The sequence below is a fragment of the Pholis gunnellus genome, assembly GCF_910591455.1.
Source record: "Pholis gunnellus genome assembly, chromosome: 14".
In the NCBI taxonomy this organism is placed as follows: domain Eukaryota; kingdom Metazoa; phylum Chordata; class Actinopteri; order Perciformes; family Pholidae; genus Pholis; species Pholis gunnellus.
This window is the reverse complement of record NC_136541.1, coordinates 9987194-10011038: the sequence shown is the minus strand read 5'-3', so window position 1 is coordinate 10011038 and position 23845 is coordinate 9987194. Positions and strand designations below refer to the sequence as shown.

General features: G+C 41.4%; 1 protein-coding gene across 1 annotated transcript in view; it reads left to right on the top strand.

The window, feature by feature from the left end:
* Nucleotides 1–4368: 4368 nt before the first annotated feature.
* st6galnac5a (ST6 (alpha-N-acetyl-neuraminyl-2,3-beta-galactosyl-1,3)-N-acetylgalactosaminide alpha-2,6-sialyltransferase 5a) overlaps nt 4369–23845 on the top strand; it is a gene marked incomplete at both ends in the record, with an annotated part of 35350 nt that continues 15873 nt past the window's right edge. The window contains 3 exons of the mRNA XM_079172958.1: nt 4369–4384; nt 4717–4784; nt 5579–5788. Of these exons, the coding sequence (XP_079029084.1) occupies nt 4369–4384; nt 4717–4784; nt 5579–5788 (294 nt within the window). The remainder of the gene's footprint in view (nt 4385–4716; nt 4785–5578; nt 5789–23845) is intronic.

The following is a 23845-nucleotide window of genomic DNA, read 5'->3' as shown; positions in this document are numbered from 1 at the left end:
TGGTCATCCTTCTGAGCACAGCCGTGTGGAGATCAACCGAGGAGCCGAGGTTATACGCTTATCACCATAAACTGACAGTATTGTTTTGTCTTCATGATTATAAAACTGTTAACATCTCAGATAATGTTTACAGATACTGTTAAATTAAATTACAGTTGATCCACCGTAAAATAACAGTAAATTACCGGCGTTTCCGTTGCCAGTATTTTACCGTTATTTCACGGGGAAATTGTTTAAATCCTCTTATTCCCTATTTGCAAGATTTCCTGAAATATACCCAATAAAGCTCAGAGAGATCCAAATGCCCTTTCACTGCCCTTCAGTAAGTGCATACTTCAAAGACGGCCTTTCTTTGAAACCTTTTTCTGATGTGCTGTAGTTGTTGTTGTTGTTGTTGTTGTTGAGCCTTCCAACCTTACACTGTGTTATCGCACGTTATTCTCCTGTGACTCTGATGGCGACACCGATGTGGATTATTGCTTCTGGGATGTCTCTCTAGTATCTCCCTTGAGAACCAGCAGATTATACACAGCCACTGGCAAATGAGGGTGAAACATGCAGCAGCTCCACTCCAGTTTTAATGGATTGTATGTGGTTATAACTGTCCATTGTGTGGTGGATTGATGTGCGGATGCTGCGGTCAAGGCAACCAGAGGAGATACCAATGATGATATTGTTATATTAACTAAAGGACAAATCTGTAGATATTATATATTTTGTATTGATATGGCTTATTCCTGTGAGCAATAGAGCTCCATTGATGAGGCTCACTATTGGACTCGGTTAAATTCTTATTCCTTTACCATTGTTGACGTTTCTAATGATCTTTTGGGGGAGTGGCTTTGGAGGGAGGCCTGAAGGGATGGGCTTTCAGTGTTAATATGTTTCCATTCAATTTCCAAGCAAATTTTAAGCAAACTTAAACAGAGCAGAATGGACTTGAATGGATGGACTTAGAAGAAGTAGATATTGTGAACCGGGAACAAAACAAGTCAACTTTGCCATCTAACCATCTACGAGAGAAGATTGAAGTAAGGTCTTCAGGAATTTGTTTAAATTTCAATCACGTTTTAATTGTTCTCTCTTGTCAGCTAGTATTGGCCACGTTTCATGTTATCTGGAGCTGAAAAATGTGTATGTTATATCTGAGAAGACACTCAGTGAAAACAGCTCATCAGTCATGGGAGTTAAAAGTTTACTTCTTCAGATTTTTTCCATAATCCATTTAGCCCCTCAAGCAAAAAAAACTTTAAGTCGCAGTTGAGGAAGTTGTAGCGAATTGTGCCGCTTTTCTAATACTATACTTCAAAATGCACATAAAAATATATGGATGGAAATAGTTGATTTAGCAACTTTTGGAGCTATTGCTGAGTTGGCAACACCTGGTTGGGTTTTTTGGTTGGATACTTTCAAAATCTAGTTTACTCCCATCCATTTTACTAATCCAGCAGTTATGGAGCAATATTATCATTCATGTTTCTGGCCACCTGATGAATATATTCCAACATTGACCTTTCAGAGAGAAATATATGGCGCTTTAGCTGCTAGATGTTCAACCTTCTTCACCAGCTTGTCTCTAGTCTGCGGTTTGGTGCTGAGCAGGTTCTGTATTCAAGAGTGATAGCTGTCTCAATGTGTTATTATTCATGTGATCCTTGATATAAAGGAATGCATTATGGCATTATAAATGGTCTATAGGGGCTCTGATGTTTCCTTGTTTGGGTTTTGACATGGGCCTTTTTTGGTAGTTTTCATCTATAGTTTGAATTTATAACTGCTTATGTTAACCAACTCAAACTTTGAAACTCATTTCTTCATCTATGAACCAGAAAACCTTTTCCAAAATTCTTTTTTTTTCATTCACAGCTGACCTGGTTAAGGTGAAACATGCATTTATATCATCTATTTAAAAAGAAAAGAGTCTGACTGAGTCAGAATTCCCTCTCCTCTCTACATTTAGTGCAGACTGCAGCAGCAAGACTTCTCACTAAATCTACAAGACTTGACTTTATTTCTTCTGTTTTCAGCTTCGCTGCGCAGGTCAATTTTAGACTCATCATTTTTAACATTTCATTGATCGCCTTTAAAGTCTTGTGCTGGCCGTGGCAAACATCTCGGGTTAAATCCCATCACTCTTTTAAAAACATGGTGTTACCTCATTCTTGTACTTCTCTTACTTTTCTCACTGGTTATTTTATGTTTCTGGTTTCATTATTTCTTACCAACTTGGTGCATTTTTCGACACGGTTAATTACGTATATGTACTGTATATGTGGAGACACAAAGTGACTTGAGATTTGACTTGGACTTGCAAAGAATGACTTGTGAGCATGTCTGGGTGGATGTGTTAAATTACAGTAGATTATAAACTGTCATTAGTTGGACGGTTGAACTCTAACTGTTATTGAAAAACAGGTTAAGGTTGTTATTGCATGCCTAATAATGTTTGCAATATTTTCCTGTTGCACTGAGTAATGCAAAATACAGTTATTTACTTGACATGAAAGATGTGAAGTCATTACTTGAGACTTGACTTGGACTTAAAAATAATGACTTGAGCATCTCGGTGTTTATGTTTATACAGTTTATGTACATGTTTCGGTCATTTGGCACTAATTATGTTCAAATTTTACACCTCTAAATTAATTCACCAAGTCTCTTGGTCAGTACGCAGCTAATACTGTATGCAAAATGTATACCTGGAAAAATGTGCATTTGTCTACAGGTAAGCGTACAGTTTAACATAAACTGTTCTTTTAAGTAGCTTCTTCTGGAAATCAGCAACTGCTTTTAAACTCGTCTTAGTAAATTAACTAAAATACCAGTATTATTACTCTTGCTCAACAATTCGTTGCAAACCGCATAATTATTTCTAAACAGTTTTCTAGAAATGATAAGTAACAGACCACTAAAGTAAAGTGTTATCAAACTGTATAATACATATATTAAACTAGACGTATTTTCTAAAATTAGCCTCTACAGGAGTATGCTGTCTCAATACAGTTCTGATTTCCCATCAAAAAGTATCTGTGCATGTTCCAGCAGTGTTTTGGCTTGGTAGTTGTATCTCTCTACAGCTATGTGAACCCCTTTGAACTTTGTTTTGAAAAGTATTATGTAGCTTGTATAAAGTGTATTAATATTTATGCAAAGTTGCTGTTGCAACAGCTTGAAACATGAAATGCCACACGTTCAGGACTCCACCAGAGAAAACAAGAGCAAAGAATCTAGGTGGTGACTAATTGATGTTTCAGTGTGGCTAGAGATCACCAGTTATTGTGCTGCTTGTGCACCTATAGAGGACTTTGATACACAGACACAGTAGGCAGCAGCACACACTCAGCATGGATATGTATACACTATCAAGACACCAACAATGAAAAAGGAGCGGCACAGATTCAGCACCAGAGCTGCAACTATCCAAAACTGAAAACTATTTACTTTGTGTTTGTTTTGAAGGTGAAATCCATAATATTTATTCAGGTAATGTACTGCATACTCTCATTTTAATGTAATGTAGCTGCGGCTACAGAAGCTCAACTTCAAAAGGAAATAAATGCTTCATTTTTCCTTTTAAGAATGCATTTTACATAAAAAGGAAGAATTATTAAAAAAAGAAAAGGTATGAGCTCAATATACCTCAGTGGTGTTTAAACAAACCTTATTTATTCAGCCCTTTTTCATTTATGAAACAATGTCAGAGAAGACGAGAGAATTAAAGGCACATTGAATAAAAGAGAAAGCTGGACAGAATCAAGAAGAACTGGATCAAAAGATGCATTTACAGCAGTGAGGGTTGGAAGTTAAACAAGTGAAAGTAATATATTGAAAATGTTACTTCATGTAAGTGAAAAAACGTTTGTGCAAAATGTACTCAAAATATCAAAAGTAAAAGGACTCAGTGAGTGAGTGTTATGTAGATCATGATCACTGGTGAAGTGTTAGCCGCATTATTCGAGGGGGTGCTAATGTTAACTGCAAATGTATGTTTACATCAATATGTGCATTGTTAATTAAATTGTCGGGTTTAGTCTTTAAAACATATTTTATAAGCTTATTTTATGTTTTATTTGTAAAACCCTCAGCTGTCAAATAAATGTAGTGGAGTAAAAAGCATAATATTTCTGAAATGTGAATGTAGTGGTGTAGAATATGAAGTGGCACGAAATGGAAATACTCAAGCGGTCAAGTGGAAGTGCCATAAATGTGTACAGAAGTGCCGTACTCGAGTACAAATAACTGGTTACATTCCACCTCTCTGATTAACAGAGGCTCGGTGTTGGCTCTCCAGGAAATAATCGCTGCTGTTTAACTTCTCTCGCATTCATGAACCACCTCGTATTTTACGCAGCGACGTCAGGCGATGACATGGCGTGGGTTCACAGTACTCCTGAGTAATCCGAGCTGAGATTTCCATCAAATACTGCTCAGCACGAAATAACCGTTCAAGCAAACGGCCTTATCACCCTCTTGCAGGTAGTCTCTTTAATTAACTGCGCCGTGTCTCTCCACTCATCAGCCCCCCCCACCCCCCTCAAACTCGGGGGGCGTTAAGACCCAGCAGAGGCGCAATAGTGAACATCTGTCCCCTCGGTCTCCACAGTATGAATTGCGCCTGGGCTTCAGTCTGAAGACACACAGGCGGCAGCAGGCAGACTGGCTGAGCGCGGACGGAGTGGAAATCCGGGATGCGAGCAGATGCCGCTGGACGATGAGGGAAAGTGGAGTCAGACGCACTGAGCCGCAGCGATAAGACAGCGCGCTGCAAAATGAAGACACCTATGGTAAAGGTTTATGCCGTGTAGCACTATATGCAGTTCTTTGTATTCGCTTTTAACATCCAGCAATGTTCAGTGAAGTGTACTCCAATTGCCGTAACGCTGCTGTGTGCGCTGTGTCGGATCAAAAGATTAGGATCTGAACAATGGACATCCAGCTGGGCGCTCTGTTTGGCTCTAAGCTCCGGCTTTTTCTTATAATAAACACAACAGCATGGAGCACAGCGCGCCCTGTGTTTGCTTTTCCTGCGCTTAATGCAGTTGCATAAATAAAAAAAAAGTGCATTATGTTTGTTTGTTTTTTTTGCTTTAATATTTATTGTATTATTGCATGTTGCGAAATTGAATGAACAAAACAAATCAAAAGTGTCACTAGCTGCTTATCTTGTGCATCTGTGATTTAATAGTGATTCATAACCTGGAAGCTCAAACTGATTTGATGCACCTTTTCACTTACGAGGTCAATATATTGATATGAACTTTACTTTATCGTGTATTGTAACCGTGCAGATGTGCTCCTGTAGCTACGGACCTGAGCATTACAATGTATGCAAACTAAGTAAAGATTACCATTAACAACCTGCCCGCATGTTGTCTATAGCACGATTCAGCCTGTGCCCTTACATTAAGTCGATAACAGCGGGGGTTTTGTTAAGTTTTGGGCGCACGTGACATGACTTCCAGGAAGTTGGGGTGCTGTTGACAAAACGACGGTGGTGCAGGTGCCTGTAGGTGCAGCCCGAACTCAGTCCGCTGCAACAGGAATAATTAGATAGCATCTGTTTGTGTCTTTCTGTCAGCGCCATGGGATATCCGTGCTCCTCGTGCTCCTCCTGTGCGCAAGCTTGTTCCTCGTTTACAACGGCAGCTTCAACGGCGCTTCCAGGGACGCTAACGACACGCACGTCCGACAGCATGAACAGCTGCGGCGGCCCACTGAAGCCCCAGTCAGGGTGGCCAAGCCTCACCCCCCGGTCCTCCAGGGGTACAGTGGCATCATCGACCATAAGGTAAACAGATGTGTTCGTGTGCGTCTCCCATAATGCAGAGAGGAGGCGGATGAATGGCTGCAAATGCTTGTCTAATTCGCTGCAGAGCTGGCACCAAAGTAAAGCCAGTTTTACTTCCCCCCCCCCCCCCTTTAGATACTCATTTGTGCAGCGCATCTTCACTTTCTCTTCCTAAAACACACACACACACACACACAAACACGCCTCTCCTCTTGTAATGACCAGCAGTCATCTATCCGCACAGCTCTTTAGTGAGAGAGTCTCACCCCTCTGTCATTTATCACAATTTTCCCCAGCACAGTGTTGCGCCACACTCAATACCCACCTGTCGTTACTAATAACAGCTTAGGCTACAAGTGAAATCCCTGGCTGCATTCTTGCGCTCTAATTGGTAAGCCCAGGAGACCTGCAGCGAGGTGAACCCTGACGTCACAGCAGGGGTGTATTGACATCTATTCACTAAGAGAGGAGAAAACAATCAATGTGAGTACTGGAGAGGGAAGGTGCTGCAAGTAAAGGCTTTTCTTTTTTAGGCAACATACAAGATGGCGCGCTTCTCTGCAGGCACTTTGGTTGATGGGCTGTTGGGCGGCTTGTGTAGCGGTCTGTGCCACTGAGCCAAATGATGGATGCAACAGTTCTCCAATCGTTGGTTTTAAGATGTTTAAGGTTTAAAGAAATGGACCGTTTTGGGCAGATTTATAGACAGATTATGAGACAATGAGCCCCAGCTGAAAGAGATGTGACATGAATCAGATTTGTGTCTCTTTTCTTGTAGTTTTGTGTGGCTCTTTGTAGTCTATTTATGTATGTTTGTACTTGTTTTGCATCTCTCTGGTATCATTTATCATTTCTTTATAGTTGCTTTGCATCTCTGTAGTCTTTTTGAATGTCTTTGTTGTCGTTTTGTGTTACTTCATTGTCCTTTTGGATCTCTCTGGGCTTGTTTTGCATCTCTCTGTAGTAATGTTGTGTCTCTTTGTAGTTGTTGTGTGTCACTGTTATCATTTTGTGACTCTGGTAGCAATTTTGTTTTTCTTGGAATCGTTTTACATCTTTCTGGATTCGTTAAAGTTGTTTTGCATCGCTGTATGCATTTAATGTCTCTTTGTAGTCAATTTACTAATATTTTTTATTTGTTTGGCTTCTCTCTTTAGTTTGGCATCTCTGTGTTGTCATTTCATTGAGTTTTTGCCAAGAAATGTTAACAATTACTTCAACCTGAGGCCCATGACCCTGAGGTCAGGGGCCCTCTGGGCCTGTGTCCATCTATGGCAGGACTGATAATACTTTGAATGAAAGGGCTAATTGGTGCTGCCATCTATTTTTCAAGAAAAGTATATGTTGGCTGCTGAAAGCATGCTTTAGATCATCAGATTACGTCAAAGGTTGATTTGCATATGAGTAATTTGACAGCTCAAGAGGCTGTTGCTGTGTGGAAGAGACGAATAAGCAGCATGAACACGTATTTAACCGGAAGTTAGCATATTGTTTGTGAACATCAGAAAAAGTAGCCTGGTTGGGAAATAAAACTTTTGCTAAATTAAACACCAGGTGCTTTGAAGAGTCACTTAATCTTGTGACAAAGTAATGCAATTTGGCAACAGAAGGTGGAACTATTATTCATTAAAAGAAATCTCGTCGGTGCAGGAACCGGCAAGCGTAGAAACCTCTAATGTTGATGACTGTGAAAAGTTCAGCTGGCAGTGTTTTCTCAGGAGCAATGCTGTTCGTCTGTCCACTTAAGTTTCAATTTTGAGTCTCTCGGCTCTGCTGCTGGTGATGTGCGCTGTGGACTCACAGCTCACTTTATGTCTGACACCATGTACTTGTATCTAATAACTAACTGGTGTGTGTGTGTATGTATATATATATATATATATATATATATATATATACACACACACACAAGTTCTTCATCATATTTTTAATACGATTTAATCAAGTTGAGCATTAGTTTGGCATTTCAACATCATTTTAAAGCTGCACTCAGGGGATTTGGGGGGGACGAGGAATGACATGCAGCAAAGGTCCCCTGCTGGGACGCTGTTGTTGTTCATGGTCCGTACCTTATCCCCTCGGCAACCAGAGCGCCCTGAAATGGGTTTGGGTTCGACATGTAGCCGTGAAGGTTAGAATAGTTCAAATGATGCTTTCTGTGGTCCGCACGACCACGAGGGTCTTGACATAAATCACTGTGCCAACCATGCTGTGTGAACATTGTACAGACGTCCTCGTGCGGACATCCAATGTAGTATAAGTTAATCTAACAGTGGTGGACTGGTGGGTCGTACGGTTGCTGTCTCGAGATCTCAGTAATTGTGTAGGTATTTGGTTACCGAATCAGAATTTTCTTTGAAGAGTGTAAAATGTTAATGTTGTGACTCTGTTTATGAGCGGCATGTGGATGATGGACTCGGTGTGAGACAGAACATTGAATCAAGTTCATATTTGTTGCGGTCAATATGCCAGAGGCTGTTTCAGCTTTTGGACTTAGAATCTGAATTATTGCACAGCTAAGTCTCGCAGTTCTTTTCAGAATTTGATCTGCGCACAAATAGATTTGAAACGAGTCATTCATATTTCAAGACAGCTGACGGGGCACACAGCAGCATCTGTTTTCTCACTGCCTGAAATGCCAATATTCAGTGACAGTGTACGTTTTGATTTGATGAGGATTTGTCTGTAATGCGTCAGTAAACCCAGCTTCGGATGAGAATTGATTTTCCCCCTCTTGACGGGTGCAGCCGAGCACCATGAGTAAACCACCAATTTATTTTTCTCTTGGCAATAAACTTATTGACATTTTAGCGACAAGGGACATCAATTAGGGCCACGGCTCCACTGAACATCATTTATGCTTCTTCAAACCTGCTATTTTATCACCCTTGACATTCAGCCTCCGCAAGCTGCAATCAATACTTTATGATTCAAATGCACTTTGTGACTAAGGCATGTGGAAGTGCATAATGCAGTCCAACCTTCAAATACTTTGCATTCAGTTTTCATCCATGTTGTGTCTGACAACATGGATGAACTTTCTCAGTACATATGGAGAAGTGAGAAAGTGATGGGCCTTCGCCTCGCATTCGTTCTGCTGCAGTGCTGAATGGAAGAAATGGAAAAAAAAAGTCCTCTGACAGGAACATTTGTCTTCTTCATCTTTGCCTGCTGCCCTCTCTGCCATATTGATCTTTCCAAGATATCAGCTGGCTGGCGTGCAGGGTTCAGTGCCAGTCAGCCTTTGACCGCTTTACTTTATCTTCCTCCAGAGCATTAAACTCATCACAACCCAAAACATATTTTGAAACCTTTAAGTTTTTTGCTGACCTTTGGCCAAGATGCTGAAGCGTTTGCAACATTTTCTTTTTCTCCTCATCGGGCTATGAACTGAAATTTTAAGTTTATTTTTTTTGTATGTTACAGACATTATTTATGCCTTTCTAAATCCTGTGTACCAAGTACTTTCAATGCAACGTGTTTGATTTGGGTCAGAATGAAGGGCAATTTATTTCTAGTTATGCAGCAGCATTTGTTGGCCTGGACATGTACTGTGAAGACTGTAGGAGGAGGTATGAGATAAGCTAGCAAAGAAAGAAACTTGGGGAAGGAGATGAAAAGGGAAAGAAACTCTTGAAGAGTAAGGCAAAGAGAATGAGAGAAGAGGACAAAACCAGGAAAGGGTAAGGATGGAGAGAATGATAAAAGAGAATACAGGACCCGGGAAAGGTTCAGCCTGCGAGAATGAGACAAGAGATTGAAGGAGGCAGAATATGAAAGTGGAAGATAGAGTTAAATCCCATGGGGTTTCCTTTCTTATAGCAGGATCCTTAGTTTTATTTTCTCAGTGAGGAGGGGGAGCAGGAGGAGGAGGAGGACGACAGGAAATCACTCTCATCCGTCTCTCTGTGGAGATAGAAGGAAGAGGTGGTGTAACCATCTCCCTCTGATTGCCTCTCTGACACCGCTATCATGCAGATGCCTAACTGATATCATGCGAGACAGGTGGAGGCAAACTAATGGAGGAGGGTTTGAGTTTGATCAAACCCCGATGTCACGCTGGAAAGCCATGAACTTGGCTGACTTGACGTGTCTAACAAAACACAAGATATTTCCGTATGATTTAAGGTCGAACATTTGGTTTCCAAAAAGGAGCAATATACGACATTGGGAGCGTTAATAAAGCAGCAAACAACTATTTGCTTTGTGTAGACATAGTGGAGTAATGTCTACCTGAGCAGAGAATGACGTCGCTCTTCCTCCGTGCGTGTTGTTATCTGAGCTTCTCTGTGCTTATTTTTTATTTTTTTGCCAGGCTGGCCGTGCATGCTGTTAGTACTATTAGTGCATGTGAGGGTGCCCCACTGGTCAGCTCACGACCTCCGCTCTGCACTGCTCTCATACGGCGGTTACAGCTGATAACACCAGCCCAACCGACAGCGTTGTCGCAAAAGCGCACTACCCTCCGGTTCCTCCTCAGATAAACAGCGTTTGCTCTGTCGGCACGCTTTCCGTTGTTTGTACTGTGCTGTTAGCACCGTTAGCTACGAGCCACCGGCTGTGATGAGAGAGTAAAATGCTCCCAATCTTGTATTTTGCACTTGAAGACAAAGAGTATCCACAGATTTAGCATTCCACTCTAACATTGTCGGATTAATTAAGAAGGGATGGTTAAAAGAAAAAAAAGATATAAACTGATGAAGCAGAACGAGAGATTTTAACTTTTTATTCCATGCATTCTTTTTCTGCAGTGATAATTTAACATGTCAATCATCACCCAATACACTCCATATCAGTCACACTGCACCTTTACTGGACTTTTGCTGCAGCTGCTGATATTTTGCACACAAGTCATTGTTGTTCTTAAATTGCCAAGATTTAGTGGAGATATTTCACTGAATAAGTGAAAATGTTGACGTGCTTGCAGCTCTTGTTTAAAAAATTGGATGTTCACCAAAGTTTGTATGATTCATTCTTCAGAAACCATAAATGTTTGTCCCAAATTTCCTGGCAATCATCCAATGGTTGAAATGAGATAATTTCAGTCTGGATCAAAGTGGTGAACCGACTGAGCCACCAACCACTGCCAGAAGCTGTGGTTGTGCAGCTGCAGACAATCCCCCTGAGATGACACAAGAAATTTACAAAATAGATTGTTAGAGATAGAGAACACTGGAAAGGAATGGTTTGAGACATATCTGGGCTCTGACTAGGTACACTCTTTGCCAAGAAGACACGACAAGTCATCCCTCTCCAAACCACAGCTTTACTGACAGCTGGAGAAGTCAGAAGTTTAATGTTTCATCTCAGACAGCCACATCTTCTACGACTTTTCTCTGAGCAACAAAGCCATTTTTCACCGTTCATTAGGATTTTGCTTTGCAATCAGCCAGCTGGATAGCGAGACAAAACAATTCCCCAATTAGGCTGTTATGGCCAAAGACTTCGTAACTGTTTCTGACAGTGGTGGAAGAAATATTCAGATCTTTTATTGAAGTAGTTAGTAAGACTACTTCAATAAAAGATCTGAATAACGCGACACTGTGAAATACTCCACTACAAGTAAAAGTCCTTCCTGAAGTGAAAGTCTAAGTATTATCAGCATCATTTACATGAAAAGTATGAAAAGTGAAAGTACTAATTGTGCATTATGTTCCCTGTCAGTATTGTACTACTATGTATGATGTTTCTGGATTAATATTATTATTGTGTGTGTTGCATTTTAATGCTAGATGTTCAATGTTGTGCTCCTTTATATACTGTTGGGTAGTTTAATCTACAGCAATTCATCATATTCTATAAGATCTTCCTATATTTTCCAGCACTGGTTTGTGATGTCTGCAGGTCCCTATATGTGTATGTGCATACACTTGTGTGTGTGTGTGTGAGGTCTGCCTTTGTGTTTTTTACCATTTGGAGTTTTAAATTACAAAGCAAACTTCACGTAACATTAGCTCTAGATAACCACCATTTTTATGCAGAGGCCTTGTTAGAATACTGAGAATGCGCCGTTTCGACTAAGAGATGAGAATAGTGGTTTCGTTATGCCACAGTGGTCCCAATTGGGGTATAGTCTTGGATTTCAACTTATCTCCAGTGCATTCTGCTCCCGCCAAACATAACACAGCTTCAAGCACTTTCCAATGCAGGCCTGGAAAGCAATTATGGATGAAGAGCGGGATGGGGAGGAGGGCGCTGCCTCTCGATAAGCATTCCCTCGATGGAGCAATCTCACACTCTGTGCCTTTTGGCATTCTTTGGTTAGGGAATCACTGGTGAAGTCATACATTTTCGACATAAAGGAAGTGGAGGGAAATTTCTTGAGACGTGTGTCATGAGCTGAATGGTGATTTCATGCCTCTGCATGTTTTAACCTTTGGTGCTCGGTAAGATGTAGCCTGTCGGGCACTCTTATTGTATGGCCCCCGAGAGACCTGTGAAGGATCTGAAAAGGTTAAACTATGATAAATGGATGATACCTTTTGGCACAACATCCGGAGATAGATGATGAGGCGCCGCCGGCATCCGTATCGTTGATGCAAAGCGACGGCTGGCAGGAGGCATCGCAATAAAACCCAATTTCTTTGCTTCTCCTTCTTCTTGCTCCACAGACCTACGAGGCGGTCTACATCACTCCGCTCTTTAGACGTGATTAATGAGCATGTCTTACAAGGTGGGAGTGAGGAATGATCAAACTGTAACTTACATTTCGGCATAATCTCTTTCTGTATGCCCTGAGCGTCCCCCAACCCCCCAGATTAGAAACCTATTGGAAACCAATGTGTTTCTAAACTAACATATTGGATACCAAGGTTATTAATTACAGAGGCCTGGGGTTTGCAAAAACAATGAGCTGCTTGGGCAAATATAGAAGAGCGAACGATGAGCTGAGTTAAAGTTGGCAATGTTTTCTTGTAAACAAGAAATTACTGATTGAAAGATGTGGAAGAAATCTCTACTGTACGTGTTTTGCGGATTGGACATTAAATCGTTGCTTGCACCAAGATGACGAAAAAGTCCCAATTACAGAGCGCACTTTTGATGTGTATCCCATCACGAGATGACCGTGTCATGGTTGTTCATCGAAGATTCTCTGGTCTCCCGCTGTCACTGACGAGCCGACTGATTTCACCTCCACTGGTGTTGAGGAGTAAGCATTTCTTCCTGGACATTATAAGGAGCTGCTTCCGCCTCCTCTTCCTTTCTCTCTGCTTGAGGGACTCCACATGAATTCAGGTTATATCAACAGCAGGGTGTCTCATTGGTCCCCAAGTCTCTGTAGTGTAAAACAGGTACTGTAGATACTCCATACTCTCACAGAGCAATTTCATATGATGCGTCGTCTCCTGCGCTGGAAAAGTCAAAATATACATCCAAACGGGGAACAAATGAGAAGAGAAAATCTGAATAAATGAGTGTAGAAGCAAATGCAGATGCATGAGGGCTCACTGAATGGTTTAATAAGGACATTATGGACGTTATGTGAATCGTATCCTGGGGCCTTGTAGTCCTCAGATCTCAACCCAGTTGGACACCTATGGGAGATAATAGTGTGAGATGTTTGACAGCACCATCATTAATACCCCACATGAGGGAATCTGTAGAAGGAGTAGTGTTCATCCCTCCAGTAGACTTCAGAGACTTGTTGATTATTTGCCAAGGAGAAGCTGTAGACTCGCACTTGACAACATTACTGATTCCCCATTTACCCGTTCCCACTTTGCATGTCTTGGGTAGATCAGATAGCCATCAGATCTCAATCCAGCGAAGTGTAATAGCAGTTTAAGTAAAACGGACACATTCGTCTGAGAGTCACCAGTTAACACAGTCAATCATTAAACTGGAAGACCTATTGGTCTGAAACGTTTGTGATCCTAGAATTCTGTATAACTGAAAATGCAACCACCACATATTTCGGTGCGGGTAACAGTTTTAATTCAATGTTTTAACGTTTTCTAACTCATCTGGACGGCTGGGGCAAAACTTCCCTTCAATTGCCACGTCGGCTGCAAAGTGGTCTATTCAATGTAATCGGGTTAAATCTCCAGATACATGTCTAGTTACAATGTGGTTACAAGACACATCTTAATTTAATTTCTTCATTTCATTTGCACGTAGCACACGTGTAGAGCCATCTCCTTAAGTGTAATGAAGACTAGGTTCATAAATATGAATATAATTCATAAACATGGAGCTGAGGTGAGTCTGCAGTAATCTGTCCTGGTTGTCTCTTCTCTGATAGCCTGCTGTCTCCACTGCTGCCACAGCAGAGTTGTTTGTGTGGTTCTGCAGCGAACGTAGAGGGAAGTAGTAATTTGTGGAGTGTGTGGAGGATAGAATTGGTCCATACAGCTTTCCACACTTGTTCACACCGTGTCCGTCACTGTGGAAAGCGGGTGTGACTGTTGGTTTGTTTGTTTCAGAGAGTATATATCCGCCTGCAGAGACAGCAGCACCTCTCTCACCCCCATCTTCCTGGAGAATTGAGGAGGTTTGTAAACATTCGCCTCGGATTTGTAACTTCATTGAGATCTTGGACAATCCTCTGTAGCAAGTGGGTCACAGTGACATGTAGGTCGACAGTGGAAGTTTCCGTGATTGTCAGTCCGCCTAAATTGATTTTAGGCGGGGAGGCACAGGGTGTAGTTGATGTGGAGTAACACTCGCCGGCTCAACTCAATCTCAATCTCAAAAAAAGAATAGATGGAGATGTGAAATTGTGGGAAACATATGTCTTCCAACAATACCCTCATTGTAACTCCTGGTTAATCTATCAACCTTATTTTTATGACCGCACATTTTAAATCTGTCACTTTGGCAGCACAGATGGGTCCAAATGCTACGATAACCATAAGCCTCGGCTGCCGTTGCCATGGAGAGGAAGCAAGTTAGAGGCGTGAATCAGAGCGCTAGCAATTTCAAAACACTCAGTTGTTGAATTCACTTAAAATGTACCCAAAAGTTGATTTAATCTTCAACATCATGATCCTTCGCTTTCCCTCGCAGTCGGCTGCACACAGTTTAAAATTCTGTCTTTAGACGCTTCTTAACAACTTAGGAGTCGTATTTAACGTCTCCCCTGATGTTTATATGCACACAGGCTTGTGCCTCCCACTTTTTATCAAAGATATTTTCGTATGCAGTTGTTCGTTTTGATCGGACGAGAACCAATTCAAGCCGTAGAAGAGCTGTGAATTACGTAACATTGTTCATGGGAATAATGAATGGGACTTGTATATATGGAGCCAGGGACGTCTTAAATATAAAAATAAAAAAAGTATTCCGTTTAAAGTTTCAGCTGAGCCACAAGACGTCTAAAACTCCAAAAATCAAGGTTGCATTGACAAAACATAGTCAAATAAGGACAAACTCATAACAGTTCTTTCCAATGATCCTTGTTGTTCTATAAAAAGATTAGAGATGAATTTAAGTACTTTACACAGTCAGAGGACACATATACTACCTAAAAAAAAAATACTTCATTACAGTTGTGGTTGTTATTATAGGCTACATCTGAGTCAGTATTTCACAGCTGCACAGAAATGTATCTCCTATAAATATATTGTTGGTGAGTCTTTGTTCTGTCTTCTGTTCTGTTTCTGCAAAGCATAATTAACCTGCACTGAAAAGATAACTATAAATAAATAAAATGGAGCCCCACACTTATTTGTAGAATCAATTCTTTGAGATAATAAGCTCAATATCAAGTGTGATTTGTGTTCATTATGAGCCAGGAGGCAGGTTGTTTTTAAAACAGGTTGCTGGAACTTCTCTGTAATGAAATAAATTCATTGTTTGCCAAAACAATCTGATAAAAACTTTTGGAACAGCACTTGATTATCTTTCTTATCTTGCCATCAGGGATTCACTTTGCATTCATGGAGGAACTCCTTTGAAACTTCTGCCTCTTCTCAAACTGCAGTTATTTGTCGAGATAAACAAAAGGAACTATGAGTGAAGTTGCCTCAACGCTTGTCATCACTCGGTTGTTTCAATCGAAGCGCTCTTAGAAGACCACTTCAAAGAGCGCTTCGATTGAAACTTACATTTCCTCCACATCACTGTTAATACTTTTGAAACTCAACAAAGTTCAGCTTCAAAACTTAACACTCAGCTGGAAAGAAAAGTTTTGGAATAAAAGAGAATTTGAAGAACAATGATATAAAGACATCTGTCTGAAGTTAATGATATGAACAGAAATTAACAGATGCAGGGGCTCCTTCCAGAAATGCAAAAGAGTATTTCTCTATTTATGAGCCGAAGACGACTCCATTTCCTCGGCTCGTAATCACAGTGTTAATTCCGTCCTCCATCATCATCTTGTTAATAATGCAATGAAAGCCTTGATGATAATGATAGCATCAGATGCTCAGCTAATAACCGAGAGCAAAGTTATCGGCTGCAAAGACGTTAATATATACAGTTTTAATGCTTCTAACAAACTTCAGCGGGTAACTTGAGTGTTTTCATTTCATGCTACTTTAAACTTCTACTTCCCTACATGTATGTGACAGGTGTAGCACAGTTGCTTTTGAGATAAAAAGTGAGATATGTGTATAAAATACAATGCAGTGTATATTAAACCAGTATTTCCCAACGTTTTTAGGGTGTGCCTCGTCCAAAAAAGCTGTGTCTACCTGGGTCCTCTAAAGAGTTATTTCCCTCTTCTCACATGGAGTTATTTGTTTGAAGATCAACATGGAAATAGTATTTAATGTTTCACTCGGGGTTAAATATTTGAGAAAGGTCCTAATGATGAACAGAGATTTGTGAACCTGAACTTTCCTCTTTTCTACTTAATTAATCACAACTTCAAATATATTTTGGCCCAGAAGCCATGTTGGGAACCACTAGATTAAACTACTTAATGTTATATCAAGTAATAGTTTCACCTCCGCAGATACGATGCTGTAAAATGCTGCTTAAACATTGATCGGTATCAGTATATCCTTTAATAGCTAACAGGATATATTTCTGCAAAATGAGCACCTTTACTTTGATACTTTAGTGCATTTTGCTGATAATACCTCTTTTGCTTGACTTTTAAATGCAAGACTTTTATATTGTTATTTTGGTACTTTTACTGAAGAAAATTGTCTAAGTATTGTGCATCGCTCACCTTTCCTTCAGTGTGCAGTAAAAAGGCCGATCAGCGCTCATTAGGAGATAAAACGTTGCGAGAGCGGCTCCATGACAGAAGGCTGTTAGCATGCGTGCGCACATTGTCTGTGTTTTTATGAATTCCTGCTCGGCAGAATACACCCAGGATTAGACTAATGAGCCCGCTGTTTGTGGGGGAGGCTCATCATCTCCGTGAAAAAACGAGAAAACAACCTCCAAACAGCCATTTACCGATGCAAGGAATTATTTCTCTCATTGTGAAGATAAACCTGTGTGAACGTAATGATCATTTGAATGTTCCCAATCACCAGTTCGGTTATTATCACATCTCAGGTGCGCTCCCATTAAGGAAATGAGAAGGCATTACCTCTGCAATAAACATTAGCGATGTGATTCATTTCATTAGTGTTTTCTTATTAAAAGTCAGAGTCTCTGGGTATGCAGCGGGAAAATACATCAGCAATCAAAATTCTACTTGCTGTAAGTAAAAGCACATGGGAATTATGAAGAACATGTACTTAAACTATCAAAAGTAAAACCACTGGTTCTGCAGAAAAAGGCCCCACTGATGTATTATTATATATGACATTATGAGATTGTTAATCCAGATGCATCAATGTGTAAGCTGAATGTTACAGTTATAGCTGGGGGAGGGGAAGTTAGTTTTAACTACTTTAAATATAGTTAGGTAGTTCAGTCCAGCGGTTCCCAACCTATGGGTTTCCACTCAGTTTTTTTAATGCGCAAATTGTAGATACACTAGAAACAGGTGGGAACAGCAGTACATTACTTTTCTCCCATGCTGGTACTTTTAAAAGGAAATACAGCAATTATCCTATAAGAAAGAACAGACCTACACAATGCTGCTATTTTTTATTAATCCTTCCTTCAATAGTCTGTAACGTAAACGGTTACAGCTGTCAGATAAATGTAGAGGAGTAAAAATACAATAATTCCCTCTGAACTGTCATAGAGCGTAGTATAAAGTACTCTAAAACTCTACTTACGTACAGTACTTGAGTACATGTAATAAGTTACTTTCCACCACTGACATACTATAGACACAAGCAAAGAGATTAGAAGACTCTCACGTGTCCTGCTTGCAAATATGAAATCGGTGGTCTCCCTGGAGATTCTCCTTCTTGAAGATTGTTGTCACTGGCAGCTGGTGTTTTAAACACTCTCTCACACACACACACACACACACACACACACACACGCGCACACACTTTTTGGTTACTGACTCTCATCATCCTCGGTTCCAGCACATAATGGACAAGCTCCAACTAGAATATTTAGCATTGAAAATGTTTTCAAAGGGAAGCAGAGCTTTCCTCCACATCGGTACTGTAGTTTTGGCGATGTATTATTGATGTCTCCTTTTTGTTTTTCTTTGGCTTGTTGTTAAATTGCATATATTATAGAACACAACAGTAATTGCTCCTTTGGGATTTATCTCGACGGGATTTATTACACTCGCACTCCAAGATTTAACAGCCGGTCTCCAGTCTGGAAGAAGGAAGTTTCTTGTGTTGGTGTGAAAATTGCCTGTTTGCCCTTGTTCACAAATAACAAACATGTCATCTCGAGTTTGACAGTTAACAGTTCGCCTGAGTTCCATATTAAAATGTCCTCCCGCTGTCCCTCACCGTGCATATATTCTACTTCACGCTCGGATTATACTGCACCTTTTATCTTTCAGTTTCATTTTCAACTCGCTGTATCTTGTGTCGAAAAGGAACTTTTGCAGTGCAGGGTTTGGACGTGATGTGAACGTGAAATAGTGGCGCACACCTTGTGCTCAGTCCTCCGAGCCATTCCTCTCACCAGACTTCTCTTAATAAGAACATCTTCTCGTTATCGATTCAGTCAACTGTTCATCACTCCGCCCGTGCGATCCCCATGACCCATCATTCCCAACAACTGATCTGAGAGAATAAGGGGAACATCAATAAAACGGTGCGACGATGAAGGCCACTCCGAGCTGACTTGTGAAAAAATGTATAATCTTCCTCAAATGCAGACGTCAGGTGTCTGGAAGCGCTCAGGAGGAGAAATCCTGCAGATGTTTTAATGATGTTTTCGAGGCCACAGCTTCGCATAATGACCTTATCAGATATCATGACTTCAATGCGTCTGTAAAGCGAGTGTGCATTTCTAACTCCTCAGTCATCAAAAGATGCCCCTGAAATCCCTCTTATGTCTCTCTGAAGGCCCTGCCCTAGTTTTGTTGGTCTCCAAAGTGCTTCTTTCTCTGACAGCCACTCCTTTTTCTTGCTCCTCTTTTTCATCTATCAGATTGCCTTTCATTTTCCTCCCTTCCTCAGCCCGCCTCTGTCTGTCACATCCTTCCCCTCTCTCTTTGTCTTTTTTGCCTCCCTCTCTCCTCCTAATGTCCTTCTGTCATTTCCTCCTGGCTTTTTCCCTCCTCCATCTTCTCCACTCACCACCTCCTGCTAGATTTCAGAGCCCAGAGAGAGAGAGAGAGAGAGAGATTCTTTGGCCTGGTAAATTGCACCTCATGTTTTGTATTCATGCCAAGGCAATCATTCCTCCACGGATATGTCTGTGTGTGGTCCTCACAGCTGTAGCTCTCTCCTCCTCTATCTGGGTGGAGGTTATGGGGACAAACAGTGGCTACACCATTGTGCAGTCTGCACCAGTGGCTAGCAGGCTGATATGGAGCCAATTAAGGCAAAGGAGTGTGGTCTGTATCAAGGCGCAACACGATTGTCTCCACACTCCCACTGGCTTGACATGTCGGGCGGCCTGGGTCCGGTCTCTCTCTAGCAGCTCATACTAATAGAAACTCGCTGCAAGTGTTTCTACTCTCGGGTCAACCTCACCGGGCGAGGTGAGGAAGAAGAGGAGGAGGTGGAGGTTCAAATTGTGTCTGGTAGAAAAGAGAGTGAAAGAAACAAGGTGCAGCATTCTTCTTTTCACCTTCTCAGCGCAGGTGGTGAGGAGAGTTAAGGTTTAATGACACAGCGTCTTGCCTTCGGGGCAGAGTCGGGCTGTCTGTATATCTCATGATCTGCAGAGGTGTTTGCTGTTTGAGATACAAGGGCATTTTAGATCGGGGCAGCTGTGCAGCAGAGTAGAGTGTGAGACAGAAACCAAGCTGTGGATTCAGTGTGGGTGGACACACACACACACACACACACACACACACACAACACCTGGATAATAAAATGCAGCCCAATATAGTACAAGTTTTTACGCTGTGGTTTTCTTGTCACAGAAATGGTGCTACAACTTTGTGGAGAAAAATGTCTGTTCTTGGATTTGTCTATGTTGTAGTTTGTGTCAACCGCCTGCATGTAGCATCCTAAAACAGCGGTTCCCGACATGTTTTTGCTTGTGACCGCTTCATCTTCTTGTGAGCGCTCGTCATAAGTCGCATGTGTAGAACGTTGTGAGCGTGTTCACTTCTTTGATTATTTCACTTGAATCATTTGAGAGGCCAAGAAGTATAACTGTGATTATTTTTGCATGAAAAGATGCAAATATTAGAGAAATTTAGAAAGGAAAACTTTTTTTGTCAGTGGGTAATCATCTCATGAAGCTTTGAAGGGGTTGTGACCTCCACGTTGGAAAGTTTGGTCAGAGAACAATTGATATTTACATGCACAAAATATTTAGTTTAATGCCCTTATTCTAAAGAATTCAGCCGCCTTCTTGAAAAAGTAGAAAATTGAATATGTATGCATATCCAAAAACCTGTTGATATCCAAGTCTTTGATAATGTGTCATTTTCTCTGAGGGGTGCTCCTCTACCTCAGCCAAGCAAACTGTTGGCTAGTGGGTTTGTGAAACATTTCCAAACCAAAGTGATATTAATCTCTTTTAAACTGATAAGACAGCCAACAGTCATCTTTGGCTGAGGACACTTCCTGAGAGCAAATGTTGTCGTTTTTGTTCTCCAAGATGAATTTTTTGTTAAATTGATTTAGGACTCGTCATCAATTAGTCTGTGGGAAGTCTCGCGCCTCTCTGCTACCTAAATAGTGGCTGGCAATTTTCGCATTTATTCAGTTTAATTGACTCCAGGTAACCATTTAGTTTGCACTGCGGTTATATCGTATCTGTTTTTGTTTACACTGTTTTAAAACTTTATCCTGATTAAAAAATGTTCTTCCACTCGGGCTACAAAAGTTCTCTACTATCTGCTTTTTTATTTTTTATAAATGAACAAAAACAGCACGAGGTTCTGTACTGCTGAACTGTCCCTTACATTTGGGAGTCATTACTGAATTTTTCTGGTTGTGGGTTTGATCGCACTTTGATCGCACTTTGTTTTTAAAAGTGTGTGTGTGTGTGTGTGTGTGTGTGTGTGTGTGTGTGTGTGTGTGTGTGTGTGTGTGTGAGTGAGTGAGTGAGTGAGTGAGTGAGTGAGTGAGTGAGTGAGTGAGTGAGTGAGTGAGTGAGTGAGTGAGTGAGTGAGTGAGTGAGTGAGTGAGTGAGTGAGACTCTGATGTCCTGTTAAGTGTTGCATCCCTCTCCAACGGCCGTACGCTTTTACTTTGATCACAAACGTGTGCACACAGACTCATATTAAATCTGTGTTGAATTTCTGTCACACACACACACACACATAGTGAAGAGCCCTCTTTAAAGTCCCGCTTGCTTTGAGGATCAGAGCTCGGCCCACAGTCTGTCCTCTTCTTCAAATGCTCTGGATGTTATCGGCTCTTGTTTCAGCCAGTACCCACCCTAGATCACATGTCATTTATCCCAAAAAAGTCAAACCCTCTACCTTCATCAATGAACTTTCAGTAGTTTCTTTTTAGGCCAGATGCTATTTTTTTAAATTTTGAAGTAGATAATTGCCCTCCATCAAAGATGCCTTCTTTTCAAGGTGCTCACAGAAAACTCTGCCCTAATTAAGACCAGAGCGTCAGAGCAGCAGGAGCTGTCAACCTGGAGTACCACCGCTGATCGCTGGAATCCCTAATTGCCCCTGTTTCGATATCCACCCTCCCTTTCTCTTCCCTCCTCCTCTTCCTCCCCCTCCCCGTCTTCATTAGACCTCAGCAGCGCTCGCTCCCCACCTCAGCTCTCTCTAATGACCGGTCAAACGCGCATTCCGGACAAACGGCTCCAAATAAGCCCTCCTCCATCGACTCTGCCCCGCAGCACTCAGCCTGTGTGTACTCATCAGCACAGTAGAAGCAGGTCTCCTCTAAATAGAGCGCCTTTAACTGAATTCACTTTTTCTTCCTCTCTGCTGTTGCCTCCAGCTGTTGAGATTTTACTCTAATTGGCAACTGTACTCGTACCGCCCCTCACACCCGCTCCTCCTGTGCTGCTATCGGCTCTCAAGGCCATTTTGTTTCTCTATTCGTTAGTTATCCATTCATTCACTCTTTCACTCCCTCCCTCTATTTAATGTCTTTATCCTTCCAACATCCCCGTTTTTTTATCATCTCCCGTCATAAATTGTACATCTCGGCTCTCACAGCAGCAACCAACTTAAGAAATTAACTTGTTTTTTAGGGCATTTTCCTTTATTTTTTAACCGATTAAAGACTTTTTCACAGGCAATTTTACTGATTAGCATTGTGAATATCCGCTAGATTCACCGCAGTGAGATTTAATTGAACTTAACCCCGCTGTTAGAAACAGCTGGCTTTACACAGGAGGGTGTTTATGGCATTTCCCCCCCAGCAGTCTGTCCTTCTCCGCTTTGTTGATGTTGTTCTAGGATTTTTTAATGCTATTGGTTGTTTTATTTGTTGCTGCTGGAGTTGTATACTCTTCAGCATTTCATCCGATTCTATTGAACATTTCAGTCAGTTTAGTCTGTCACTTAACTGAAGTGAGTAAGTTAACCCGAGTCCTCCTCGCTGCTCTTTGTGTGCTGCCGGCGTGGTCCTGATTTGACGCAGCGCAGGAAGTGAAACTGCTGCACTGAAAAGAAAGAATCAGTCTATAATATTTTGTCTTTTTGGTCAATTTAGTCTCTCGTTGCATTTTATAATACGTAGTCAGTTAGTGTTTAATGACGTCTCGTCCTCATCTCGTCTCAGTCATGGAAAAAAACATATTCACATATTCAGTAATTAGTTTTTGTTAGTTTGTGTTTTTGTCTGCTTTAGTCATCTATTTTGGCAGTGTGGTGCTACCATTTTGTTTTGTTATAAGCTGCGTCTTTGGTTATTTTCTGAGAAAGACTCGCTTTGTTTCTCCTCACCAATGGAGAATGTGACCCATGGGCTATGGAGGGCAAAAGCTGCAATCATAATCCAGCGAGCAACACATGAACAGGGTGAAGTACAATAACAAAAGATACTTACATGTACTTTGAGGTCAGAATTGACTCCTCTTTTCTTTTCTTTTCTTTTTTTAAGAACTTACAAGAGCGTTCTTTGCTTCAAGCCATCATTATCTGTGACCATGTGTGGAAGGCTTCTCTTTGAGGAGGCTACAGAAAACAAAGGAGTCTTTGGCGAGTCTAAAGGTCATGCCTGAGGCTCGGAGGAGGCTGAAAATGTTCTGTTCTGTTGTTGTATCTCGATACTAGACAGCCAGACAGCATCCTGCTGGGCTGCATGATTGCCGCCTCTCAGCCCGCACATTTACCGGCCATATCCTCAGTTTCGCATCCTTGAAGACCCGGCAGCCTCACTAAGCCCCCGCTCGATCCCCCCCGTGCTACTGCATTCACCCACACAAAATCAATAACAACACTGGAATGGCATTTCTCCGCTCTGAGGGGGTATGGCCCACGTCAGGCGTAATGGTTCATTGCAGTGTGAGTATGTCTTTTCCTCAAGGGACCGAGCTAAGTCAGGGAATGGAGAGGGGGGAGTCGGGTGAGGAATTAAAGCTGATTTCATGCCCCCTTAAGACTCATGTGAGTTTAAACCACCAATTATTGCCCGTGTTACCCATGGTGAGGGGCTCTGAGCACTGACTACGAAGCCAATCAGGGCC